Consider the following 13,931-nt stretch of genomic DNA (forward strand, 5'->3'; position numbering starts at 1 on the left):
CCCAATTAATTCCCAGAAGTTCTTACTGTATCTCCTTTTCAGATCCTCCTCCAACTTCACCTACCTCAGCATGTATAAAATAACCTGTTTAGCTGATTATACCAGGATATTGACAATTACATTCCCTGTTAAATGAGGACTGCTACCCCATATTTTGCTACCGTCGCTAGTTTTGCTTCTGGGACTTTGTAGCAGCACCTGTGCAATTTTCTCTGTGTACATGAGGCCTTGTACAATTGTCTGGCTCGATCAGAGAATTTGTTTACAATCCCTTCAAAGTAATAGCTCAGAGACAGTACTGTTATTGTGCACTGCAGTATGCTGAACAGAGGTTGTGTGGAAATGGTGTATGTCTGAAGTTGTGCTATTAAAGTGTATCTATCAAAATTAGAAAGCCCCGCTTGGAGACTGAGAGCAGAGTATTTGATTTCATCTCTCATACCCGCTTGCTGTGAAAAAGGTGACTTTCAGTTGCATTGAATACTCCCACACAATCCAGAACACGTTTATTTTCCCTTAGACATTTTAATGAACATGTTTAATATTTTAAATTTGAACCTTTTCACCTTAAATTAAATTTTAAAAATTAGGGAAACAATTTAAGTGTAATCCTGCTCATTTTGACAGCTGGGAAAGCTTCACAAGTACAGTAAATTTAAAGTAAGAATTATTAAAACATTGTAAAATAATGACAGTTCAGAAATATTTGCAGAGATTGTACTGAAACAAGCAAGCTTGCAAGGGTCATAAAATCTGCTATAGTCAGATCTATTTATAAAGTAAATATGCAATATCTCAAATGTAATTGTTATTTTTTTAGGACAAGCTTGATCTTTAAACTTTTCTTCAGCAACAGAGTATTTTGGGGGATTAGGTATTCTACCCAACACATCCTTCTAGTTTATACTTAAATAGAAATAATATCTGAACTTTTGTAGAAGAACTTAGAAAACCAGTTGCAGTTGTGGTGCCCATAAAGTCCTTTAACAGAATAAGGATTTAATAGATATTAATGACACAGTATATGTTTGTGTTTGTCATTTATGAGGAGTTCCGTATGAACGAAGGCAAGTTTGGGCTTTCTTGGGAGCTAGAGAATAGAAAATATAGGTGAAAACTAAAGAAGGCCTCAACCTTCCCAGTGCTGAATAATCCTTATTGCAAAGGAACCACAGATCACTCACGTACCCGCTGTTTATTGTGTATGTGTAGGCAATGCAGCCTGTGGGAAGGCGTAAAGAGTCAGGAACATCTCTGTGCATGTAACTCTGATTAGTGTCAAGAGCAATTGGCAGTTTGGCTGGCAGAGAAAGTTAGTGTTGCCTTCAGCGTTGCTCAGACCTTGCAGCTCTGAATTGTGAGATGTGTCCAGTAGACTCTGGAAGACTAGTATCTGCAGAGAAAAATTTTCCTTGCTTCCCTAAGAGAGAAAACCAAAGCAGTACAGAGGCACTGTTGGCACGATTAAGGTCTAAACTCAAGGACCCAGGTTTGCCTGATCTAATAGATCCAGTACTGAAGTATGTTTGACAGACTAAGCTGGATGGATGTGAAGGGGAATGTGCCTGAAGTAAGGCCAGGGACACCAGTGTAGAAATATCCTACCAGGGAATAAGCTAGCTTGTTTTGTCTGTGTGACACAATTTGCAAAGATCTGCATTGGAATACAAGATTTCATTCCACTGTTAATCGGTTTCCCTTGATTCACAAGTGTTCAGGCAGCTGCCAGGTTATTTATGACAGTTAACTACTTCCAAGTATTTCAGGAATTGCGGTAGGAAAGATCACTTAGTCAATAGTCTGGAAGGTGTGAATGCCAGTTGCTATCCACTTCTTGTTATTCCCTTGTTGTCGAGAAACTAGAGGGTTGCACTCAAAAGAATTGACTTGAAAGACCTTGAGGAATGGTCATGTGCCACATGAAACTTCATGTTGTTATGCATAAGAGGTGGTTGAAAAGGGGGTTGTGCTTTCAGTAGGTGTAACACAATCTTGTGTAATTCAAGGCTTAAAAGCAAAAAAGTGAGGATGCACTGTACAAACAATGATGATGTACTTGCTTACCATTTGCGTTCCTTTTTTTTTTTTTTTTTTTTTTTTTTTTTTTGAATATCTGACTTGGAGCTTTATGTAATTAACTATCAGTTACTGGGACCCAAACGCAAATATTCCTGCATGTGCATATTATGTGCAATTGTCCTTGAAAATATGAAGACAATAGGTTGAAATAAAGGAAACAGATCTAAGAAACAATAGCATGGAGGAAAGAAAAAAAAGGCTTTCAATAGATACAGTCTGGGAAGTACGTATATTTTCTGAATACCTTCTCTGCTGTCTGAAATCTAATATCCAGGAAATTATTTTTATTTTTCCAGGTTTTTTTTTTCCCCTGCATAAACTTGGGCAGAAAATATTTAAATAAATGAACTACCATAAGGAGATGTAAATAATTAATGCAGGAATGTATTCTTTTTTTCTTGATTTTAGGTGGTTGTTCATTTGATGAGCACTACAGTAATTGTGGTTATAGTGTGGCCTTGGGAACCAATGGATTTACCTGGGAGCAGATCAATACCTGGGAAAAGCCAACAATGGATCCTGCTGTCCCAACTGGTAAGTAAGAAGACTCAGTAACAGTGAGGATATACTTTTCTTTGAGGGAATCAGCTGTCAGACCTATATGGCTGTGTGCTGGGGCTAGGTGCCCACAACAGTAGGGTAGGATTTTATTCACTGATAAGAAGATGACTTTTATGTTCAAAATAATGTGACAACAGGATTCATAAATGCGAGATTTTTTTTACGATATTTGCCGTTTGATATCCTTACTGAATTGTTTTACATTCCTTATTTATGTTTCATTCCTGCATTTAGCAGACAGAGAATATTTCAGATATAACGTTCCAAGGTTTGGCCAGCTCTTTGCATGTTTCAGAATCAGAGCGCTGTCTTATCTGGGGACATGCATGTTTGAGAGGCCAGAAAATATAAAGCTCTGTAATGTCTCAGAGTATCAGACCTTCCAGTTAACATTTAGCTCTTAACTGACTGCTTTAAATTATAATTCTGAGAAAGACAAGAAAATTCCTAAAGAATTAACTGTAGTAGCTAGTGCTTGATGAGGCTGGGATTTCAGACAGTGAAATTTTCATATACAAGGTGAACATTTCCAACAGAGAGAGTTACCAGAATATCTAATTTGCTAACACATATTGAGAACATCCAATAATAGCAGAGTCTTACACAGGACACTTGGAATATTTTCTGAAGAGCTCACAGTAATGGTAGTTTCTAATAGTTTTATTTCTCATTGGAAGTTACTGTTACATTGTATATAGATATATATGGGAATAAGTTCTCTAGCCTTAATAAAACTGCTGTGGAATGCTTTGTTCACATTGAAAAATAACTTGTTTTAAGAAAGCATGCTAAAATTTTGTAAAAATCAGAGTATGTGTTCCTTGACACCTAAAATAACAGTGCAGCCCCTTTAATGCACACAATGGCAAACAGTCCTGACCAGCCAGTTAAGACTTTGATTTTAGTCCTAAGAAAAAGTATTTGTTCTGGTTAGTGCATTGCACTCTGAGAAGCGTGAGCTACATGGCAGAACTGGAATTTAATGTTGTGCGAGAGGTATTCTTATGCTTGTAATTACTGGGATAAGAGACTCATAATTGCTAGCTGCCTGTTAAGGATACCACATAGAGCTGATACAACAATAGCTCCCTGCCACAGCCATTGATAGACACCCCAGTCTTCATCCCTCTGTGCTTGAAAACAAGTGCACAAGATACTAGCCCAGCTGCAGTTTCTCCATCACCAAACGTTGGTTAAGTTGTGGGTTTTTTTTTTATTATTTTATCATTGGAAATTGTTCAGAACAGGTTCTTTCAAAGTGTGTAAGAACTAGTACCACTTGATTTGGCTGTGGCATCCCCAGAGAAGTTAATTGTGAAAATTGCAGTCTTCTCGTCATCTGTAAGAATATTTAATCATTCTGGATGATGTTTTTTAAATTACGGCAATTTTATGTCTATGGTTCCTCAGCTTCATCCCTGCTGTATCCTATTCCCTGTCCTTGGTAAAGACCTAGATAGAGAGACATGACAGGTCTTTGAATTAACTGATCCCAGAGCAATCTGAAGCAATAGGAACATACATAGCTGTGATGCAATTTGGAAAACAAAGAATGAATGGGAAGGCTTACCTGGCTTGGACTTCATGAGTTCAACACTTTGTCAACTATAAGTGTTAAGGTAAACCTATCTTCATGGACTCCATATGAAGGTGTATTGTCATCTGAGGTATGCTGGAACCATGGAGAAATCAATAGACAAACAACAGTCTGTAATGCAATGGTAAAAAAACAAACAAACAAACAACAAAAACATAAACCAAACCCCAAAACACTACAATGTAATTTTTAACAAGGCTTTCATTATTATTTCTTCTAAAACTAAATGGAGGTGTGTGTTTTCCACCTCAGTACATCAATCTATGATCTCTAGGAGCACTAATAAATAAATGAAGATGTTAGAGCAGCTGCAAATTTAATAAAGGTTAAAAACCAAATAAGAAATGCAGAAAGCTTTATTGTAGAAAGATGCAAAGGTAAAGCAGCTATCACCCTGGAATGTGCTGGTAAAGAAATATTATCTATAAGAGATTTTAAGGAGCATAAGGGAAAATGACTTCAGTTCCTCATGTTACTAATTGATGTTTTAAGTCTATTCACACAGAACAAAAGGCGAAATCAGTAGGCAGAAAAAGATTGACCACAGCAAATGTCTATAGAAGGCTATAGTAACCAAACCGTGTTTTCAGGAGCTGTCCAAATCATGCTAACCTTGAAGTAAATTGTAGTGGTCAATTAGACTGCCTGAAGCTAGCAGAGGCATTTGGAACTATTATTGAGAGTCTGTGTTGCTGGATTGAATTGTAATGCATGTTGTTTGTATTGGTTACTCATTGAAAATCTGTTTTGTGAGAATAAAATATGTTTACTTAAAATTCATCTAGTGGCAAATCCAGGTGAATAGACTAATGAACAGCATGTTCCACTCCTGCAAGCAGGGACATCTTTAAAACCAGAGTACCCAAACACTGGGTGACTGACTTTCCATTCCATGGAATTTCTCCACAGCAGCTGAAAGCAGCAGGGTGGAAATCAGCTGAGCTGCAGGGTGTGAGAGGTTGTAACTAAGAGGCGTTTGTGGAATAAGCATCTTCTGGTCACCAGCCATAGCCAAGAAAGCTCCTTAGCATGAAAAGTGGCGACAGGAGTGCCAGAATGAATAGGTTTCTGAGAAATGCAAGCAGTAATGTCGATTTTCTTTATCAGGATGGTGTTTTAGACACTACCTTATTTTTGTACTTGGAAATAAACAGAAATACTACATTGTGGAAATGGTAAAAACAAAAAATGAGCAGGTATTAGAGTGGTTCAATGATACTAAGTAAAGCTGCAGCACAGCTTGCTGGGAGATGATGGCAAAAAGCATGGCCTGCCCCCACCTTGGTCAGCCAGCCAACATTAACATTTCTGTCAGAGCTATTCTCTTCTGTAAAATGTATTGGCTTTCATAAGTACCAGGAGGTCTCTTTGAATTCAACCAAGCCACAGAATTCTGTCCTCCTGAATACTAATGATAATATCTGGCACTTTTTACAGTACTTTTCATCATTAAATCTCAGAGTGCTCTTCAAAGGAGGTCAGTACCATGAATGAGAGCCTGAGTCTATAGTACTGTGTAATTCTCTGCTGACACATTGCTGCAAAGGTCTCTGCCCAGGGATGACTTCCTATGCTTTAGTTTTTGAATTAAAATGTCAAAAAAAGGGTAATTAAGCTGCTCCATTAGCAATGTAGAAGTTTGTAGGCAATTTGTTTTACTCCATTGCTAGCAAATAAACTTCTCCATGAATTCTATGATTAATTACTTAGGGCTGGAAAAAGTGTTAATTGGGGGATTGAACCAGATGCTTGTTCTGAATAAATGTTTCAAAAACATGAAATAAATGGATTGTAGGTATCCAGTTCCCAGACTTTGGTGGGACTCTCATTCTACCTCCTTGCATATTACCAGGAGCTATTATAACAAAATATTGTGTAGCAGATGGATGTTTACTTAAGCCTGAATACCCTTAGTGATGAATATTCTACAGCCTATGGGCTGCTTGTTCCACTCCTTGAGTTATAAAGGTTCTCAGTCCTTCATTTTCCTTTTTATGTCTTCATCTCATTATTTTTTGTTCCATCTTTGACTAGGGAGAATAATCAGTCATTGCTCTATTTTATAACCTCTTTTGTGTAGTTTTATGCAGTTAAGTCTTTGTTTTGCAGGACTAAACGTGACCCAGTCCTTTTAACCTTTCTTAATTCAGTGTCTCATTTCCTTGTCTCTACCTTATGCCTTCAATCATTGCGTTCTTACCTTTTTGGGTAATTGCCTAAAGCTGTGTTACCATGCAAGGATTCAATACTCTGCATGACACTGCTGGAGGGGCACAAGACTTTAATTCTTCTTACAGAAGTTCAAAGTACAGCAAGTAGATTTTTCCTGCTTCTCTTAATTTCCATCTTGCAGTTTTCATTCAGCTTTTTCTGCAATTATTCCATCTTTATGTGCTGGTATTAGGTGATGTGAAATCATCATTTAGTTTCTGTCAGGTCACAAAAGTTATTTCCTTGGTGGTAACGTACGGCCTGAGCTTTTTGTACTTTTGAGGCAAATACTTGCTCAGTACAACAAGGAGATGTGTTTAAACTAGCTACACAAAAGTACTGGCCTTATTTTTCATGTTACAACATTGCAGTATTCCAAGGATCCTGGATCTGCCTGCTCTTGTAGCAGTTGCAAGAATAACATTAATAATAGAAGTATTTAGCATTTGCATGTTCAAAGTATTTTACCATCATTTGCTCATTAACTCCAATGGAGGCTTAACCAGGGCTGACTAGACTGAAGTAATTACTTTAATTGTATTAAATATGATTTTACTCTGAATACAAAGCTTTCATGCCACGTGCCTTTCTATAGCAGTATTTCTTGCTGTTTGATTTACTGTTAATGTCAAGTTTGCTTTTCTGGAGTTTCCCTGTTCCAAGTTAACAGGTAAATAATCAGCACACAGAGGCTGAAGATCAGGCCCCATCTGCCTGACTGCTCACTTCCCTTCGTGTATGTAAATTGACACTTAGTGTAAATGCTACTTTACTTTTTGTATATGTGTGTGTATATATACACAGCTATGTATCTATATGCATGCTCCATATCACTGCTGTTACTTGCTGTATTGCTTTCTAAGTAGACATCCTGTTTGCCTAGGAAACAGAAGTTTAGATATTCTGAATTTAGGGATGAGCAAAATGTTTGGAACAAATTATAGTATTGAGAATTACAACACTTGTGTGTTACTTTGCAAGTGCCAATTGCATTGCTTTGCTTCCTTATTCCTCAAAGAGTGCACCAATTTTCTGCAAAGAGAAACAGGACCTGTTATTGACCAAAGATGTTTTTTATGGTAGAAACAAATGCGTTTTTATCTAAGAGCCAAATTTGCTTGTGATGTCTAACTCATTGTTTAGAAGATGCAAAATAGTTGTGGGAAATGTCACTGATACATAGTTTTATGGGGTTTGTGTGTGTGTATCTGTAAAGCTTACCAAGTGGCAGACAAGTAGTGTTGCAGCAGTGGTTCAGAAGCACACAGGTAGTGTCTTTGTGCTTCCTTTGTTTACAACTGAGCTAAAGGATTCGAACTGTTTGATGGTGCTTCAGAAGACTATGGCAGGTTAGTACCAAATGGCTGTGAACTTACACCACTGGTGTTCGTGGCAGTTGCAGCACTGACAGGTCTGGTCCCGCCTTCAGAGATGCAGTCAGCATTTGCTCTATAATCTTCCCTCGTGAACTTGGAGGAGTCGTCTGTGCTGAAACCTCTTAATGGTGGACATTTTGAACTAATAGTTGGCAAGGTTAAGGCACGAATGGGTTCTTCTGAGTGCTTTCTTATGTGAGTCTGCATTGCGTGGCCCAATGAAGTGACTACAGCTCGAGAGCTGTTTAGTGTGTGCAACTCATCACTTCCCTTGAGTGCATTGCACCACCTCATTGAGAATTTGTAGCAGAACATCTTTCTGCTCTCCTGAAGCAGAGATAAGGGATGGGGACTCTTCCCACATCTAAGTGGGTGTGTGCTTTTGTTCCAGTATCTGGAGGGCTCTCTGAGCTTCTCACTGAAAGAACAGAAGGGTTATCATCATTAGTGTTGCTTCGTGAGCTACTCATTTAGCGGGTGAACATCATAGACATGATGTATATATGAATACCAGATGGCTAAATTCTACTTGGACTCCACTGAACTGAGTGATGTTTTATGTCAGTCTAATAGGCCAAATGCTTTCCTATGTCACCTTCCTCTTTTTGTTGAGTGGCACCATGGGGTTACAGCGTGAATAAATAATTATGAAATAGCTTTCCTTGAGGAAGGTGATAACCGTCTCTCTATGACCACACTGAAGACAGGAAGGATCCTTTAATTTAATTCTGGAGATTACTGATGTGAAGTTAGTGTTAACTTCTACAAAGAACAGAGAACCTCTGTGCATAGGTCAGACATTTGTCTTTTTTTTTTTTCCTTCAGGCTAGAATGAATGTCAACAGGAGTTAGACTCAACATTTGTAAATTTGAAAGGCAATGCAATAAAATTAACATTTTCCTGTGTCTGACTGTATTAATTCTTGCTTACAAGAAAAAGCACAAACAAACTTGTTAAAAGAATAAATTAAAATTCAACTGTGTATATGATGAATCATGATCCAATTTTGTCTGAGGGAGAAAGAAATTTGTCTCAGCTGTCTGTATATCCTTTTTCTCCAGAAATATATTTTTTGCAGGGAAAGATACTAAGAATGAGTCAAATATGTTTCTCCCCACTCTTTCAATTCCATACAAGTAAACAGATTAGTCTTGGGGCCAGGTCATTTCACAGCTTTTGAGGTCTAGGCAAAAAGGGATCTCTGGAAGCTTTCCCCAGTGTATTTTTATTTTGGTGTTTACTATGCAGCTTCATGTCTGTGTTTTGGGGTGCTTTTTTTATAGTTGCAGTTGTAAATAGTTCTTCCCCATTTCCAAAATTTCATCTCTGTTTTATGCTAGCCTGAGTTTTGGCAGTTGATTTCTTAACTTCCTGGATTTCTTTTAGTGGATCTACATGTGAATGCTTAGACTATCATGGAAGTGTATTATTTTGGCCTATTTATGACTACAGCTTTGGGAGGAATGTAACCTTGGAAGCAACTAGAGGGAACTTTTTCTGCACTATGGCCTTTAATTGCTCTATCTTACTCTCTCCCAAAAGCCATTACTATAACTGATTCTATGAGGGCTGCTCGAAGCCCAGCATTAGGATTTAGCTGTCAGAGGAATGTATTGTCACCAACGTTTTTTGACTATCTCATATCAGATCTGGGTTGTCAGTAACTAAATGGTACCAGCATTGGTGTACGATTTTGCTTCTTCAGTCAGGGAAAGCCAGCAATGAAGACCATGAGCAATTGCTTCTTTTGCACAGAGCTGCTTTCAGAAAGGTAACAGCGTGAAGCAATTAGTCTTAAGAGTGATTCTTACTAAATATTTGCCTTCTGTCTTGTGTTCCTGTGTTCTAACACTAAATAGAACCTTTCTTTTTCAATTATGCATGCTAGTTTTGGATGGAATAGAAATAGTGAGGGACCATTTGACCTAAGTACATTTGAAATTGCAGACCTGTAAATTAAGAATATTACACTTAAAATAGCTAGCTATTCCATGATGTAAAATGTAAGAGGAGTTGATTTAATTAAGAATGTTTACCTCTCTAGAGACCTTCTGCTGAAGTCCTTAATATTTTGTCATTCATATTTTAAACATGAGATAGAATTTCTCCTTATGGGCCATTGCAGAGGTCAGCAGAAGCATACTTACACTTAGATGTAGATTGTACTTTGGTACTGAAAGCAAGCTTAGCAAGGATGTGTAGCCTTCTCTGAACATGCATGGTATAAAGAAATGTCATCAAAGGAATCTGGAAGAATGACTTCTAGGAAGGGCTTTTAATGACCCTGAAGGGATTGCTGTCTGTAGGGAATACATGTAGTTATACTGCACCTTGATGTGTTAAATGGTACATTTGAACTGTTGTCAGTCTATTTCTGATCCTTTTCTTTGAAAGCTGTCAGAAACAGAGCTGTTTGTGAATGTCAGAACCTTTCCATTATCACCATTAGTGAGACCATGACACTTTTAAAGCACTGCTGTAACATCATTCAGCATCGCACTAGGAGGAAGGACAAGAAAGCCATTGTACATGGTTTTCCTCCCTGGTTTCAGCACTGAAGCATATTAAATTTTTCTCAGCACTTGTTGTCTCTTGCAGGAACTGATGCCTTTCAGCATCTTCGCACACAATCTGCATTTTTCGTAATCTGTTATTTTGAGGTTTATTAGGACATGCTGTCCAGATGCCAAGTGTGTTAAAATTGTTTTTTGTTTGAGAGCCAAGTTAGGGAATTGTATAGCCACACCAATGGAAAAACATTTCTCATCAAAAACTTTACAAGCTTCAGGAGTTGGGGGATAGAAGGAAGAGAGGTTTCTTCCAAGTACATGAAATCTAGTTTAAATTCTGTTGAAATAAATATGGTTGCATTGAAATAAGGCTAGAATACAAAACAAGCTTCAACTGAGATCTTTTGTTTTAAATACTTAGCTCTGTGGGAATTATTTCTAGAGTAAGGATAAGATTTGATAACTTAATACCTGTCCGCACACATTAGACAATTCAGAGCAAGAAGAGAATCATGCTTGAGGAAGAACAGGAATAAACAAGGTGCATAGGTAGAATGAGGAATGGGGAAGGTCTTTCTGGTGAAGATGGGATACTAAAATTGATGAATGTGGAGCTAGTGGATGTTAAGGAACAGCGAAAAAGCAGTGACTAAAATAGGAACAAATGTTTCAGAAGGAATAGGTAGATTCTAGTGATAATGAAGGAATTATTGCAGGTCTAGTGAGAGCTGAGGCATTTGTCACAACCTTTCAGGAGTGAACGTTAAAGTATACAAAGTATACAGACTTCTGCTATTTTATTTTTTTTTTTCCTAGTCTGTGAACCTTTTCTCCTTTGGGTATTTCTTTATCCTGGAAGGTTGGTTAGCAAGCTAGAGATGGAAAAATCTAACAGGAAGGAAGTTCCAAGAGACCTGAGAAATCTGCATGGGGCAGATGGCCAAAGTCAAGACAGATGAGATTTGAAAAGAGAAAGGAGAACATTATGAATGAGCAGACAAACGCTGACAGATAAGGATTTACAAAAGGAAATGCTGAGGAAATCATAGGCAAAATTACTCCTCAGAATTGATCCAATGGAGGCATTAAATAGGCATTCAAAGCAGAGGCTGGGCAGAATACTGGAAATGCAAAAAGTATGGTTAGAGTTGTTGCTCAGTTCCTCATGTGCTTTAATAGCAGAGCCGTGCTAAGTCCGTCTGTATGAATTTTCAGCTTTTTGCAGTTACTTAACATAGAGTCAGTAGAATTCTCCTGAAGTCCCTTAAATGCAGTGGGAACTGGGTGTAATCCCTTACAGAGACTGTATACTCCAGTGGATTGTCTGCCTAATGCACTACTTTTTTTCCCCATTTGTCTTGTTTTTCCCAGTGAAATCCTGTCTTTCTCCTTTCTTACTTTTTTTACTTCTATCACAAAACCATCACACCACTTAACAGACTCTCAGCATCTGAGCACAAAGTTGTGGTATGGTATCTAAGATTCCAGTATTAACAATTATTTAATTAATGCTGTTTCTTTACCATTGGCCTGATTCAGTGTATAGGGAAATAAAAGTCTTTCCAACAGCTTCAAAATAAACAGGATAAGGATTCATAATGAGCAGTGCATACAGCCTAGATTTTCAAATAATTCACTGTTTGGTTAGAAAGATACAGAGTGTTTGGATGGAATGATAATAATAACTTCTGTTCATTGGTTCCACTGAGAACTGTTGCTATTGAGAATTTGTGGGGAATAAAGAGTTCATTTTTATGCTTAGGAAATATTAGCATTTGCAATTCCCAGTATTAGATATTTAGTGTGTGTAATTTGGCACATGAAAAATAATGGCTTTAAATAAGTCTATTTTCCAAAACTCATTTATACATGTACAAGAGGAAGTTGATAGCAACAATATTAGTATATTCTCACAGGGAAGAATAATGTATGCATCTCCTGCATAGGCAATCCAACCTCTGTATCATTCACCTCTTTTAGAAGAGAGTAGCAACTGTTGTGGTTGTATTCCTTTGAGATGAAAGTTGTAATATTACAAATTATCACTTGTTTTCAGTATTGACTAGAAAAATAAATGCAATTATGTTTATGAATGTTGAAAATTAAGCAAAATAAAGCAATTGTATGTGTTTGAGGATCTTTTCAAATGAAAAGCTGTATTCACTGAATTCTCATCGGCTCTTTTTCTCACTGTCATGTTTCATGACGTGAACTCCCAATTGAATGAACAGCTGCAGTAAAAATGGCACCAGCCAAGTCATAGGGAATTCACAGGAAATTGAGACATTTCAGGCTGTAACACAAGCCCCTTTGGGCCCTCATTTACCTTGAGAAATGCTTGGCTCTTCATTAGTATGATGTCTGTAAATACAGAGAGGTGTCAAGCCCTTATTTGCAGTACTTACACTTGGTACTTTGGGGCAGGCCTCATACAAACAGAACAAAGATGCTTCACTGTTGCTATAGAGAGGGTTTATGTTTCTAATTGTGGAAACAGTTTTTTTCTTCTGCTCTTCTGCTTTGAATTTACTTACAGTGGAAGCATGAAGGAAATGTCAGTGCTGATCAGAAGGATATTCTGAGGAAAGCAGAATAGGAAACCTGTGACACAGTTCATGTGTCCAAGAGCCTCCTTGGTTCATCTGATTCTTCTAAAACAAGACTATACTTAATACTAAAGAGCTGACCACATCGCTTTGATCTTTGAAAATACCATCTATTGTCTTGTATGGATGTTGGGTGAGTCAGGCCGTAATCTCAATGGATATTTTATCTAATGTTCCCACTGTGCCTCTGGCGTGCACAGCAGCGTAAGCTGCGTGTGGAACCATGCTGAAAGAACAAACTCGGAGGCAGTAAGCAGCCTGCTGTCTTCAAAACCATGGGATAGCAGAGCTGTTTCTCTGGTTGATTTTAAGATGCTTTAGAACAAATGTTTTATGTACTGGAGGTTTATGCAGTACTTCTATTTTTAAATTTACTTCTATACCATGCATTTTTAACTCCCGAGTTAGTAACTCTTTAAGCAGTGTGATTAACATTTTCGCAGGATAACTGTTAGTGACAGCTCCTCACAAGTTAGTCTGCCCCATAAACTCAGGCTTAGCTACTTGTTGTTCAGATACCACATGAAAATGGAAACACTTCAAAAGTTACTTTTCACTCCATCCCTCTATCCCTCTTTTGTTTTCCATGCGTATGAGATTTTTTTGTATTTCTTTTTTCCCATAATACCATCTTGATTTTATAATCTGCTCCACTTATGGTAGTGAAGATCAAGCTGTGAAGAATCTTGGCAATAAAACCCCAATCACCTTCTACCTCACTTCCAGACTGACTAGTAGATAATCGAGGTATTAAAAAAAAAAAAAAAAAAAAAAAAAGGCAAACCACAACACCCAAGCCAGAACAAAATGACAAAAACCCCCCAAACTACAAGCTAAATTAACTTATTGCTAAATTTGATGCAGTCTAGGGTGACTGAGTGAAGATGTACCATGGATATTGCTGTGCATTCTCATGACCAGTTTTACTACTCCATCTGTCCATAGCAGACAAATGTCTTTCCCTCTTTCAGTTTTATAGGTTCAAGTTGT

At 37.6% G+C, this 13,931-nt stretch overlaps 1 protein-coding gene across 8 annotated transcripts in view; it reads left to right on the top strand.

Annotated features, from left to right (window-relative positions):
- The window catches only part of PTPRT (protein tyrosine phosphatase receptor type T), a 467,676-nt gene that overhangs the window by 125,018 nt on the left and 328,727 nt on the right, over positions 1–13,931 (top strand). For all 8 annotated transcript variants that reach the window (XM_033003561.2, XM_042800879.1, XM_042800881.1 and 5 more), the window contains exon 2: positions 2,488–2,613. In XM_033003561.2, the coding sequence (XP_032859452.1) occupies positions 2,592–2,613 (22 nt within the window). In that variant the 5' untranslated portion in view covers positions 2,488–2,591. The remainder of the gene's footprint in view (positions 1–2,487; positions 2,614–13,931) is intronic.

Source organism: Tyto alba, unplaced genomic scaffold (assembly GCF_018691265.1).
Source record: "Tyto alba isolate M040663 unplaced genomic scaffold, T.alba_DEE_v4.0 Super-Scaffold_33, whole genome shotgun sequence".
NCBI classification, from domain to species: Eukaryota; Metazoa; Chordata; class Aves; order Strigiformes; family Tytonidae; genus Tyto; species Tyto alba.